Source organism: Myripristis murdjan, chromosome 3, assembly GCF_902150065.1.
Source record: "Myripristis murdjan chromosome 3, fMyrMur1.1, whole genome shotgun sequence".
NCBI lineage: Eukaryota > Metazoa > Chordata > Actinopteri > Holocentriformes > Holocentridae > Myripristis > Myripristis murdjan.
This window is the reverse complement of record NC_043982.1, coordinates 7,247,520-7,262,456: the sequence shown is the minus strand read 5'-3', so window position 1 is coordinate 7,262,456 and position 14,937 is coordinate 7,247,520. Positions and strand designations below refer to the sequence as shown.

Genomic DNA, 14,937 nt, shown 5'->3' with positions numbered 1-14,937 from the left:
AGGGTTAATAATTATCAGACAGTGTGAGGTTGAACTATTTAAAAAAGTCAAGGAGCCCCTGCAGAATGAAACACGACTGTGAGAAAATGAAAACAGTGATTGTGCTTTGGTGTTGAAAATAAATGCGTTGAATTTTAATAGGAAAAGAAAATGAGGGATTGCAGATCCAAGCTTAACACCTACAAGGGCTGGCTTACACAACCAGCAGTGGTTAGAAAGTGTAAAAATTAAACGGTGTTGTTTTTCCTATAATCTGAGATTGGTGGAATGTTCCAAGCCTGGATTTGGGAGCCCCTCGAGTCTTTAAGGCACGGCTCATTAGGCCTGCGGCATGTGTGCCAGGCTGAGGCCACCACACATCTGGAGAATGACATGGGACAGCGTTGGACCAGACCGTGAGAATGACAGTGTGAAAACGAACATAAAAAAAAAATCATGTGTCATTGTTAAAGTGCATCCACTCAGGAGAGGAGAATGGGAGGAAAGGGAATAATACGCGCATAAAGAAGAGAGGTGGGAGGGACGGCAGGAATGAGGGTGCACGTGTGTAAAGGCCTCCCTGTTGGGTGGTAAAAAACAGTGCCGGCTATGCAGAGTGTGCATTCATTTTAAAAGTGGCCCTCCTGGTGGCTCCTGCCATGCCCTCTCTGAATCAGCAGTGAAAACACAAACCCAGAGGACAAACAATATGACCAGTAAGCACTCTGCATTTGAAAGGCCTACTGTATCAAAAGGAGTCTACATATTTCTTTAATTTAACCTTTATTAACCAGGAAAGTCACTAACAGCAAATTCTTATTTACTGTGGCAAGAGGTCCAGATATTTACATTAGATGTTGCTGTTTCACTGTGATGCACAATGTGTAAATTATAGGCATACCTTCTCATAAAAGGCACCATTTCCCAGAATTTTTAAGTAAAATTGCCTATGGAAGTCTAGATTAAACTACTTCAACTAAACTACTGTCATCCAAAATGTAATTTTATAATATTGTCTCAAAATGTTGCAATAATATTGAACACTGCAATATTTAGATATGGGACGAGTGCTTTACCAAACCCATCACCAACCCAGCATTTCAAGAACTGCACATGAGCCAAAATTGTCATATGAAATCAAAATTACCTATAAGGTGGAAAATACTGCATATGGCTGTATATATTGCAATATTTGATATTAATAGAGATCAGGCCACCTTTTCATGTCAAAGTTTTATTTAACCCTCTGAACAGTATTCACTTTCTTTATTATTCTTTTTTTTTGTGGTGCTGGTGTTGGGTGGGGGGTATTTGGCTGTTGTCATTTATTTTTTAAGTTTTTTTGTAAATAAAGTTTCAATATGTAAGTATACCATTTTTTGCAAATTTTCTTGTAACTTTAGTGTATTTTTTGTAATTCTTTGCTAGTTGTTGGGTCATTTTTTTTTGCACAAACTTTGTTTCTTTTTTGTTGTTATTGTTTTTTTGGTCATTTTCTTGGATTTCTTTTTGTCGGTAATGTTCTGGTCTTTCTTGTGATCATTTTCTGGTGATGATTTTGTTTTTTAATTTTTTTTTTATTTTTCAAATTGTTATTTTTCTTTTTTGTGCTCATTTTCTGCTCATTTTCTGTTGAGTTTTTACTAACTTCCTGCTAATTTTAAGGTAAGTTCTTGCTAAATTACCTATCTCTTTTTCCAATGTTCTTGAAAGAAATCAGTTAGCCTTGGTTTCAAAAGGTAAACATCCTGTATGCTAAAGCGTTAGTGTGCGCACCAGACAGAACAATCCAGAGACACAGAGATGATTTTGGTGTCAATCTTGGTGTTAGATGTTGGGTAAAGACACACATGGGCCAGACTCGTCAAAAAGTCGCGGTAGTGCTTTGACCCCGTGTGCCCAGACTGACCTTGCCTGCGTAGTGGTGGATGATGAAGCCTTGGTTCCAGCTGTTGAAGTGTTCGTGGTTGTTGATCTGGACACGGAGCTTCTGCAGCATGGTCTGGTCGGCTCCCTCCCCGACTGCATGCATGGTGGCACACACATCATCCAGGATGCTCATGATGCCAGGAGGGTTCTGGGTTCAGGATGAAACCGATCAGCTTGAAATAGTTCACGTTTGCATCACATTTACAGCTCTCGGTATTTACATTCACAAAGAAGTTAACGATTCAACCTCCAAACATCAGTGGGCTGCTCAATTAATCAGTGCTGCTCTCGCTAACAATTATTTTCCTGCTGGTGGCTTAGAAATGACTCCTTTGACACATTAAGTATATGAAGTAAAACCAATGAACCAGATTGTTATAATCTCTGAATTCCATTCCAGTGACACATTTTTAACTTATTATTGATAAATTGTCAGAAAAATGCCGGACTTTGACATCAGAGGTTGACTTCAATTCCTGAAATCATTTCTGGGTACTAAAAATACACGCTAAACTATATTTCTGCATAAAAAGGGTGTTAGCAATCTGCATTTTATTTTTTGGAATCAAAAATAAAGCATGTGAAGGATATGAGAAAGCTATGACTGTAGCAGCAGAGTGGCGTCAACAGCTTTGGGAAAAACATCACACCCCCACAGGCAGAGTGATGTCAGACACACAACAGCCGTGCACTGCACTATTTGGCTCCATTATGTCCAAAGTTGATCAGTAGCCTTCAGAGCACACAGCAGCACAGTGGCCACAGTGTCTCTCTGAATGTGAGGCGAACTCCGACAACACAAGTCTGTTGAAGAGCCACATGTAAACTTGCCACCGCATTAACCAAATGGGCCGGGTGTAAAAAGCCTACTTGTCAGGCACTGATACAGAGCCTCTGCTCCTCTCAGTTGGATGCTTGTTGTAAAGCCCTTGTTGTGGATTTCATGCATCAGACTTCTCAGTGGGACAAATAAATCAAATTAGAGGCATGTCGGCACGTTTTAGGATGTTAAGCTGCTGGTCATGGGAAGGGTGCAGAAACTTGGCAAGCCTTTATGCAACTCAATTTGCAGAGAATTAGCCTCAATTTGGTTCATGAAGAGAGTTAAAATAACAAGTTAACAACCTGGTGACTGTGAATGTTATCTTATTTCACTGGCAATGTAAAGTGTACACACAGGGAATATTAATGATCATATTTACCACTTTGCTCTCAATGAGATCACAGACAATCTTGTTGTTGAAGTATTCGATTGCGCTCCACTTAATGCCCTCCTGTACGTACTCCTCCTGCACAAGGAGAGGAGAGTGCCGGGTCAGAATGAGAGCAGAAATACAGGAGGCGAAGCTCAAGATATTTCTGAATCTGAATCTGAATCTGAATCTGAAGATGTGTGGCGAGAAACATTACCTGCTCCGCCTTCAGAGTCAGCTCGATAAATATCTGCTGGAGCTTCTCGTTCACAAAGTTGATGCAGAACTGTTCAAAACCATTTTTCTATCAAAGAGACAACATGTTAGATCAAATAATCACCACAAAGCCCCCGGGTACCCTGTCGCATATGACCTCAGAGAGTACGGATATCCTCTGGGCTCAATGGCCTTTGTTTGGAGAGGAGGTTGCATACCAGTCTGCCTGATAATGAAGGAAGAACCATGTTATACAATTCACAGCACTTACAATAGAGCTGGGGCCTGAGCCTGCATCGTCCTGTCTTATGACCTCTGGACACTAAAACACCCTTGACTTATTCTAAGTGTGCAGAAAAAAAAAATTGTACAAGCTAGCCTAGCAGGTTTTAAGCATTATCTGCGGAATGCAATCTAGCAGTGTGGCATGCAGTAACAATCTGCATGTGCTGTGATGAATCAGGGCTCTTGCATGTTATGATTTAAATTTGCAAGACATTGTAACACCAAAGCATCTCCATGTAGATTTCTAGTCGAACACAATCATATCAACCGCACGAGGCATTGTCAAGACTTAACCTCAAGCAAACTAAACACACATAATCTGATTAGAAAGGCACGCTTAAGTCTCGGAGATGGAACTTAATCCACATATGTTATAAATCAGCCTGATCCTTAGCGTTTAATCGGTTTAAATGATAAAAAAAAATAATGGTGGTTAATTTATTTGATGCATGCGGATGCAGAGTAAAAATCTAGTAGCCACGTGCCGACTTGTGAAACGACCACTACCACTTACTTGGAAAATTTCAAATCCATAAATGTCCAGCACTCCGATATTTAATTCCTGATGGTCCTTCACCATGGCTTTGTTGATAGACTGAAATCAAAAGTACTGTGTTACTGATATTATAGGTTTATTACAGGTTTTTAGCGATATCCACAATATTAATATTGCAGAAAGTGAATCCTGTACAAACATGCATTCCTACCTCTACTAGGTAGTCAAACACACGTGCATGCAGTGCCTTGGAGAGGGCGTCACGTGTGTAACACGCCTGCTCCACGTTCAGTGTCACGTCGATGGATTCCAATGCGCTTCCCCACTTGCTGGCCATCTCACGGCTGGTGAGTTTCTCTTTCAGACGCTTCTGGTCAATTCCCAGCAGAAATGCAGGGAAGGCTAGAACTGCAGAAAGACAGGAAAGGACAAGAGAGAGAACAATGAGGAAAACATACAAAGACGCTTGCCGACAACACAGGACCGTATTACCGAACAAGCATACAACCGAAACATTCATTTCCCCTCGAAAATCTTCAATCTGGAAGTTTACATCTTTTAGCACTATATATGTTTCATGACTGACAAATAATGAACTAAATCAAATAGGTATACTTGATGTTTTATTGCTGCAACACAAACAGCGTTGCCACATATCATTTTCATCCAGTTTGTACTATTATGATATGGTAAGTTATTTCTAGCTGAACCATTAGGGAGCAAACAGTGAGTCGGGAGCACATTTCTCTCAAAGACGGTATGCAAATCATCATGCAGGCCTCCATTTATTGGACTGGCAGCCTACGTGCAACCTTTGCATGTCACAGGGGCCCACTGCCAAGAGTGTGTGTAATTTTGCATTTAAAATTACACATTCCCTATTTGACTTTTGTCCATATCAATGAGTAGGAAAATTTCACCAATCAGAGAAACTTTGGTTTGATATCCTCAGCGCATGAATTTGTGGTGGTTTGAGGCCACAAATTGGGGCCCTTCTGCCCACACTGCTGAAACAAAACATCTTCTGGGAATAACACAGACAAGTTTAGGATTGTAGTTGAATGCAAAATAGCCTGTGCGTCAGGCGAGCTCCTGAAAGAGAGTGAGCATGCCATGGATCATTAGGCCCAACCTGGCGTTGATATTGTCCCCTGAGAGCCCCTCCCTGCCTTATTACAGTGACTCACTTCCCCTAGAAGGAAATGGCTCTCAGGCCTGCAGACTCACTGTGTCTGGGAATGCATCAGACCACTGCAGTAGCTCTCCCCTTTTGGGACATGCGGGTGTGACTGAACATATGTCTATTTAAATCATCCTTCATCCCACAAATAGCCTTGATAGGTATGGACTGGATGCTTCAGACTGAATGATAACATATGCTAATTCTATACTTCCACAAAACTGCTTCCATTAATTTGAAAAAGATGGAAAAGTCCAAGGTGAACAAGGATAAAAAACGATTTTCTCACTGATATCTGAACATCTCAATGGATTTCTAAGAGTTAAGCTCCTTTTAAAATTGAAAATATCCGATAATTTATGTTTCCTGTGCAGGGTTTACCCTAGTACATGTAGTTCTTGCTTATTGTACAAAATTATATTTGTATTAGATGCAGTGCCAGAGTTTTAGAAGTGTTAACCACAAAAAGCTCAAGTCATTTTCCATAAAAAGTACAACATTTGACTACCACGTGACTCAAGTTGACCATCATGTTCCTTTAACCCAAAATAACGTCCCAACCACCCTCAATATTGTTTGGGCTATTTACAGAATAAGAAGAAGTCAACACTTCTTTAAACAAAAGATGAAGCCTGGATTTGTTCGTGTTTCTTTGGGTTTGGTCGCTACAGGTTTGTGTGTGCAGCCAGGGGTCTGGGTATGTGCAGCACACAGCAGTGTAAGCAGGCAGGAAGTGGGACAGGAGGGAACAGGAAAGGCAGAGATTACGGACTGCTGGTGTTACGTCTGCACAGAACAGAACGAGGCTTTGTACCCTGTGACCGCATTCAAATCTACATCACACACACTGGAGGGGTGGGAGAGAGGCAGACGCAGGAGCCGTATAGCAGGAGGAGGAGGAGGAGGGGGGAGAAAAGAGTAGAGAGAAGAATAGAGTGCGGCAAAAAGGGAGGAGAAGGCGAGAGGGTCGGGGACAGGAAGCGATGCATTTTTCCAAGTAATTTTAGTCTGTGATGTAATATGTCCAGACCTTCAATAACAGAGTGTTTTATGTGCTGGGGTAATCCAGCATAGCCTGGATTACTTTTGGCTGCAGCCCTGTATGAACACAATAAAATTTTAAGGAGTCATATACTCCAAAACCAACTTCTGAAGGGACACTGAAAAGAAGAGGAACTTTCTTAGAAGCAAAAAAAAACAAAAACCCATCGGTAGCGTTAGATTTTGTCCCTCTTGAACGTCACAGTCGTAATCACAGAACTGCAATGGCGTCATGTTCCACAGGGAACATCTCGGAGTATCTGAGGGCACTTACACTCTTCACTCTCCACGGCGGCGTAGTTCCCTGCCTCCTTGAAATTGATATTTCCGAGGTGTAGGACTCCAGCCACAATCTGAAGGACCAGGGTGCGGTCCTCCCCTGAGATGCCAATCACATCCATGGCATGCTGGGAAAGTAAAGGAAAAGATCATGTTAAATCGGGGCTGTAATGTGGGTTTACTTACTCCTGCGGTACCTAGCTTATGTCCTCTAATTACTCCTCTTGCGGTTTTAACGGTAAACAAAAACAGGTGGAGATTGTCGGAAAAGAAAACACAAGGGGATTGGCAAGGAGACAAAGGAATGTAAAGAAAAGGGCATGAGCCGCACTGTAAGCAGCGCGCTGGCAAGGGAGTGAAAGAGTAGTGGCGGCTGATAAACACTGGGGATGTCGAGTAAGTGATCGTTACAACGGCAAGACTCCGCAGCGAACGCACCAGTGTCTCCTGAAACTCGCTCTTGTCGTTGATGTCGTCCACTTTGTAGGAACCGGACTGATTGAGGTAACTGTAGTAATCCAGGCTTGTGATTCCCAGGCTGCTCTTCTGCTCCCCGCTCGCTCCTTCTATCAACTATGGAAATGAAAAGGTTTAGATTTTCACTCTCCTTCTCAAATGGTCATACAGAGTATAGAAAAAAGGGCTAGCTAAATAAGGGTTAAATATATATTAAAAAAAAAAAAAAAAAAAAAAAAAAAAAAAAAAAAAAAAAAACAAAGTTCACCTAAAATCCCCCCAAAAAAGATATTTTCCCACTTAAGGGCTCTAGATACTCCCATTACAAACGTGTATGTATGTACGTACATGAACGCTACGCAAGCGGCATTGCTCACATACTTCACCATGTAGTTTATGTCTAACCTGAGGTTTAAACACTTCACCCACTAGAAGGCAGGTCAGAGTCAAAACGACTTCATTTTTTTGGATAATCAGTCACAGTACACCAGCGATAAACCACCCCAGGCGTTGGAGGATTGGTGGACAACTCATTTAACAAACTGCATCCCCATCCTCTTTTTACATAACTTGGTTATGGAAAGTGTTACCAAATGAACGAAGAATACAAATAGATAGTTTCTGTGTGATTTAGTGAGGTTTCCAGTCTTCCACGATATTCCCATCTGGAATTATTTCCCGCCGAAGAGCACAAGCAAACTGTATCCATCCGCCTCTCATTTGTAGTCACTAGGGGTGGACAGACACAGAGTTGTTTGGTAGGAAATAGTTCCCAAGAAAACTCTTTGTCCCCAAGGGCTGTGCAATACGGCGGGTATCTGTGCCATTGCTTTAGGAAAGATCTGTTGCTGTTGAGTTTTTCATATGTAAATTTTTGATGCTTTGAGCTCCACAAGTGAATACCTATCCAGTCTGCATGTATTGGAGTGAGGGGAGCGACAAAATCACACAGAAACTATCTGCATGAATAGACTGCACTACAGGTAAGTGGGAATTTTGTATTATGGGTGAACTCTTCCTTTAAAGATGTGCCTCCACAAGGCCTCTGAAACAATCTATTCCCATACTCTCCCTGTGATTTTTCAGTCATTTTGACCCACTTTGATGTTAAATGTATATTCCGCGCTCCACTTGCATGTGAAGAAAATTGCTCTATGGGAAGACTGAACCCTCCTATCTCTTCCAGGGACCTCAAGCCATACACAATGAGAACGGGCTGACCTTCTCCCAGCAGCCAAATGGCACTAGCTCTCCACTGTGTCCTCAAGTTCCCTCACAACCCCTCTGAGCCAACTGGGTCCCGTTGTCCTTCAGCTCTCAGAAGGCACATGAGTATCTTAGCAAATGGTAAACGTGCCCACATTTACGCACCAGCAAAGCCTCACCTGGTAGAATATATGGAAACTCCTTTCTCCAGGATTTCGCATGACGACACGTGACTTTTCCAGCAGGAAGTTGGAGATTTTCCCTCCGTCTGGTTCACCACCAGAGCTGAACTGGATCTCAAAGTATTTTCCCTTGATGGATGAGAGTGCGGTTCGTTAGTATTGGAGTGGGCTGCAATAAGCCTTAAACGCAGAACTATAAGAAATGAAATACTGGCCTGGGTTGTGCTATGGATACTAGGGGTGAGTGTGTGTGTGTGTGTATATATAAATCTGACCCTGTTTTCTGTCTCGTTCTCCTCTCCAGACAAGTCTGTAATGTAGCATCTATTCCAGTCCCAGTCAAGCTGAGGGCTGAAGCCCCAAAGTGAACAGAGACACTATTTATCCAAAGAGACTCCCTCAAAAGTAGTGATCTCAGGCTATTAGTGCCAACCCTAATTTACTTCCTCGAAGCTCGGACCTAAAAATATCCCAACAACACTGAGACAATACCGCTTTGTATGTTAACCTGAATATAATACTTAACCACTGAGATCGGCTGCAGAAATTCTGACAGAATACATTTTCTCCAAAGTGCTTGGCCTTAATTCTACGTCCATGCTAACCAACTTCCTTTGTAAGCAGTAGAGTCTGTGCCTCAGTGGTTCTGGATGTGTGCGCTGCCCGCTCTTTCTGTGCAGTGTGTCCTTACAGCGCAGCTCTGGTTAACCAGGACACACATGAGGGCTGCAGCCTCAAGCAACAGAGGACAGAAGAAAACCCTGACTGTAAATCATTGTTTTCAAAGTCTGGGTTGGGACCAAAAGGTGGCTCACACTATTCCTGAGTAAATGATGATTTCTCTCTTACTAACACGGTTAGTGAGCTGAACTGTATGTGTGATTTTTTTATGCATTTTATCTGAAGTGGAGACTGCCAGAGGCCCTTCAGTCCCAGTGCGCTTATTCTGTAGATAACTTGGCAAAAATGTCTTCTCATATTAGAAAACTTAAAATGTGGCTCCTTGGTGGAAGATTTTCAAAAACACAGCTGTAATTCACCATTACTTTTTGTTTTCTTTACTTTTCATCTGTTTTTACGCTGTTTGAAATGGACAATCATGTGTTTTCCTTGGTTAACAAGAACTCCAAGAAATCGTTTTAAATCAAGTCAAGGCAAAAATCAGTGCCAGGAACACAACATCAGCCACCCTGAATCCCAAACAGTAAAAAGGCAAACCAGAGATGCAAATCTTACAAATCTGCTGGAGTTGTTGTTCCGCACGGTCTTGGCGTTGCCGAAGGCCTCCAACAAGGGGTTGGACTGCAGGATGATGTCTTTGACGTGCTGTGAGGGGACAGATGCGGTGAGCTGTTAGCTACAGTGCAGTGAGCAGCAAGACAGTAGGTACAGGGTACACACTGCTCCCTTCACACCCCTGCTGACAGGTCTTTGTGCATGTCTTTGGAACTTTCTAACCCCACAGACACATGTGCGCACACACACACACACACACACACACACACACACACACACACACAAATGTCTGAAGGACATTATCTTTCCCATGAGCCATCTGCATGTCAGACACACATGAGTTTTCAATCAGTATATTGACACAGACTGAGCTATTCTTGCTTCCATTATTGTATACAGAAGTGGTGTGGTAGTATTTCTTGAAATATTTTGCATTCCTGAACTTTTGTCCTCTATGAAAGGAAAAACGTACTGTAGTTCCAATCATCTCTATACAACAGTACAGAGATACAGAGGTGCACTGCATTATATTGGTTCCCATAACTTATTTATGAAGTAATGACAGTCATTGTTCATGACTAACTGGGGATATGATTTGCCTCAGAGCGAATGATAATGATCAGACGTATGGACAGACAGTAAATTCTATAAACACTGTAAATTCAGAGCTGTCCATGTACACGCAGGTGCAAACACACACACAAGCGTCCACAAATAAAACGCATTTATAAATCATAGGCGTGTAAGGAACCATGTGAATGAGACACCAGAGGGATCTGAAAGAGCTAGATGGAGGTCAGGAAGAAGTAAGAGAGATCTGATAAAATGACCACTTTTGTTTACTCAAACAACAGAAATATCATTTTGATCACATGCTTTAGACTTATGCATACAAATTTCAACTTGCAGCTGTGAAGTGAAAACAGTAATAATGCAATATATTCCACAGGGCCTAGTCTATATTCAGACTATCAGCCCTATTATTAAGTTGACCTTGAAACCAAAGGATGATTTATGATGTTCCCTTTGTGGAAAAAGCTCTGGCTGGATTAAATACAATAACTAATATCCAAGTGCCATCATGGTGTAGGCATTTCCTCATCACACTTAGATCTTTGCAGACAGTGGAAAGGGCTTAGGGACAGGACATCTGCTGGTTTGGGGGGCTGCCAGATGGCTAATGGGGTTTGGGGGGGTATTGGCTGCTGGTGGACTGATAATGGGGACTGGGAGGATGATAAGAGATGGATTGGGTTTGGAGGAGAGAACGGGCAACAGGGCTCAGGAAGCAACAGGCTGTTTCAAATCTCTGCCTGACTTACACAGGCCTGTATAACAATGAATCTGTGCATGACTCTACAAGTACGGCAGGGTGATATGAAAAAAATCACGTTGAATTACTGCCCATACTATCTACGAGTTTAACATATGATCAATATAATTAGTATATACCTTATTTAGTATATTCTCAAGGTCTCATATGCAAATCAGACCTGAGTACTGAGTAAACTAGACTAGAATGGAATAAAAAATAAATAATAATAACAGTGACTTAACAATTAATCACCTAATAACTGCCAACATGTTTTATAGAGCGTTGAAAAAAGGAAAGCAGTTCCTCTCACCTGTACTCTGGGCCCGCCTCCTGACACTCTGGAGATGTAGCTCATGATATATTTGGCAGCCACGGTCTTCCCTGCACCGCTCTCCCCGCTGGAGAAGAAACAGCCAAAACAGATGTTGAAGGGCACGTTTGCCCATACATGCAACCTGGGCCACAGTGGCCAACTACTGGCATAAATAAAGTCTTTTTTTTTTTTTCCTTCATTTATCTTTTACTCAACCAGGGTAGTCACACTGCGGATAAAACCCTTTTCCAAGTGAGTCCTGGCCAAGAAAGGCAGCACACATGAAAAACCATTAAAGCAAATGAAAACCACTGTTCATAAAAAAACAAAACATCTGGAGCCATGCCATTCAAAAGCCAGTTAATAAGGGAAAACATAATAAAAATGGAAATGATATCTTATTTTGTGCTTTACATGCCGTTTCTTATTTTCTTTTGGTCTCTTTCATCAATAATCTGTGTTTTAATCCTTTAATTTTTAACTATTATTGTTATAGTCTATTTTTTCTCTATTTCCAATGTCATGGGCTACACGTTTGGTGTGCATTTCTAAATTGCAGAGTATAATTATCAAATTTAGTGTACTTATTATATTGAGCTACTGGATGCCTAAATTTCCTCCAGAATCAATAAAGTAACTATCTATCTGTCTATCCATCCATCCATCCATCCATCCATCCATAAAGTCAACTTACTGACTTATTTTAAGCAGTAGACTGTTTGTATGCATTTTGTTTGTACACACTAAAGTAAGCAAGATGTGTATTTTATGTTAGGGTTAGGGTTAGATAAGTAAGATTCTGCTATGGGGTTTCAAATGAAGGCATACAAATGTGTCCTATCAAGGTTCCTGCTAAATCCGCCACTACTTCCTCTTTGATGCTGTACAAAAATTAGTAGGCCTCTCTTTCTTTGTGTATGTTTGTCTGTGTGTGTTTGTCTTTGTGTTCATGTGTGCAACCTTTCTCCCCAAACCCAGGATCACCTAGCATCAAAAAGTCTTTTCAAAGTTACTGAATAGACAGGTGAAACCCCAGCTCTTGCCTTTGTGTGTGCAGACTCCATTTCCTACACGAGCTCAAATGTCTCTTCAGTTTCTATAAGCAAATCTCAGCTCAGCAGCAAAACAAGTAAAGTTTATATGTGAGTGGATAAACAGCTACAGCGATAAGGACATTGATGTTGTTTTGTCGCATTTAGCCACACGTTTGTCCCTCCTCTTCTCTCTTTCCTCACCCTACACTTGTCTTTTTTCCTCCTCGCCTTTCACTTTGCCAGGGTCATACTTATTTTGACATATGTGGTTTGGCAGTGGATAACAGTGGAGTCTGTTTTTATTCCATGCCTTAAAGTAGAGTCAGGTTGGTAATGTCTCTGTGAGAAACACAGCTGCAGACTGTTAGAGGCTGCCAGAGGAAGTCATGGGAGCCACTCTATTACACAACAGTCTCTATATGCCTTTAGCCCGCCCCTTTAGTGCATACTCTCCCAGCTCCTCTGCATGGTCTGGTCTATCTTATAACACACTTGAAGCACAAGCAACACGATAAGTCTCATCCAGCCGGGAGCCAGTGACATGCTGGGTGAGCCGGCGGACCAAGTAGCCTGGTCTTTGACTTTCAGAGTCAGAGGAGCTCCATCTGAAAGCACTGGCTGTCCCTCTGCACTCCAGCTACTGTCTGAATGGGTATTTTCGGCACAAGCTGCGGCTGGAGTTTGAATCACATCCCATTCTGAGACCCCCAAAGGAACAAGTCCCATTGTTACAGCGCTCAAACGCTAAAGGCATTGTTAACTTCCTCAGAGATTTATTAACCAAACATGGGAGGAAGCTGAACCATGCAACGCAGAGCACAGAGCAGGTTGAAGTATTAACTTCCATAAATCACAGCTGACATCAGCTATGAGTGAGATGCATATTCAACGCTGACTTCCAGTTTTGGCAGATTTTATCTGATGGGGAACACTACGTTCCCAGAAAATTATTTAAAAAAGTGCATGTACTGTATGTTCAACTACTGTAGGCAATTAAGATTCCTTCCATGATTTCACAAAGTCTTAATATATGAACCTTTTTTGGTGCAGTGGAGCTGTAAGGCCCAGCTCACAGTCTAAATAGAAACAGATAGAAGCATGAAACTGGGAGTGTTTGTTTAACGTAACATTCTTTGAATAAACTCTGAATTACAAAACAACCAAAGTGTCACATGGATTCAGATAGGGAGTTTGTGACCCACAGGTTGAGTTTTGTAGATATTTTGAAGTTCCAAACTATCTGTATGTGTATATACTGTTAGTGAACATCGGCATAAAATGGGCCAATATTTCAAACGCTAAGGGAACGATAACAATGTATAAATCTTGACCAAGTAAGATTTATTTTTTAAAGACTATACAGTGTGTATCCATTATTGACGGGGTGAGACTCATGGTTTATGGCTTTATTTTAAGAACGGTAAATAACAATCAATCAATAAATAAATAGATAGACCTGTTTGCCTTCTGTTCACCTATTTGAGATCAAGATTCAAGCAGCTAGTGGCTCTATCTGAAAAGAAAGGATACCAGCTGGGGTCCCAAATCTGTTCATGACTAAAACAGGACTTGAAGCAACATGTGATGCTACAGCGAGTACTGCGCACTCATATCCTGTCCTCAGCTCCAGGTGTTACTGTTTTACATTACATTGAAGATCTGCTGATACAACTCGGTTTATGAACTGCTGAGCATGTTGTGTCAAGCTGAGTGGGCCGTTTGAAAACTAGCAGAATCAGCTGTGTCATTTTTCTATTATTGTTGACATTCATAGTGAGGTTGGAACTTACTGGCTAAGAGGAAAGCATAAGTATAGATGCAGGGTGATATAGGTGAGTACAGGCCCCCCCTATCCTCATACGGCACTTTACTAATCCAGGCTAATCTGATGCTTGCGTGGTAAATATTTTGCTAATCCACATCTAGATATCGCCATTCTTCAAACACCAATTTGTCCATCACAGATAATCGCATGCTCACAGTTTTAAAGAAAGAGAACATGAAGGGGGAGCTGAAACCACAATGAAAAATCAAATGCTACATGAGAGAGGCAAAACACCACGGTTAAAGAGAGAGTGCATTCTTTACTGGAGCAAGAGTTAATGATTGAAGGCCGAGAGGAACCATGTGTTATCTAAAAACACAACCCATGATATGCAACCCTGCCAAAGCCTCCAAAATAAAAGCAACAGTGGCAGAAAACACCAGGTGAATTATATGCAAAAGTAGACTGTTAACAACAGAATGGTAAACCAATGGGCAATACTACATATATTTTGTATAGATTTTTAAAACTGTTAAACTCTAAATAATTTTCTGTTGACTAAACCTGACTAAAGAAAGGACCTTGTTGATATTTCCCAGTACATATTCATTTCTAAAAGCCTGTCTAATTGCAAAAGCACCTTAATTTATTAGCACCACTCTAAGGACGGCAACAGCCATGTCTGGAAATGCATTTGTAGATGGACTAATCTTAAAAAGACGGTCATAATCCAGGTCATAATCCAGGTAACTCTGACTAAGCCTGCGTTTCTGTAAAATTGGATTTAAGAGGCTGTTGCTCCTGAAGTTCAAAATCCTGGGTTTCTGTCAAT

The 14,937-nt window shown here is 41.5% G+C and overlaps 1 protein-coding gene across 2 annotated transcripts in view; it reads right to left on the bottom strand.

Moving 5' to 3' along the window:
* myo1ea (myosin IEa) overlaps positions 1–14,937 on the bottom strand; it is a 60,177-nt gene that overhangs the window by 20,214 nt on the left and 25,026 nt on the right. For both annotated transcript variants that reach the window (XM_030076837.1, XM_030076832.1), the window contains exons 5-14: positions 11,304–11,391; positions 9,679–9,768; positions 8,440–8,571; positions 7,037–7,171; positions 6,594–6,726; positions 4,310–4,506; positions 4,117–4,197; positions 3,319–3,405; positions 3,111–3,197; positions 1,889–2,056 (exon numbers count right to left, since the gene is read on the bottom strand). In XM_030076837.1, coding sequence (XP_029932697.1) covers positions 1,889–2,056; positions 3,111–3,197; positions 3,319–3,405; positions 4,117–4,197; positions 4,310–4,506; positions 6,594–6,726; positions 7,037–7,171; positions 8,440–8,571; positions 9,679–9,768; positions 11,304–11,391 — 1,198 coding nt within the window. The remainder of the gene's footprint in view (positions 1–1,888; positions 2,057–3,110; positions 3,198–3,318; positions 3,406–4,116; positions 4,198–4,309; positions 4,507–6,593; positions 6,727–7,036; positions 7,172–8,439; positions 8,572–9,678; positions 9,769–11,303; positions 11,392–14,937) is intronic.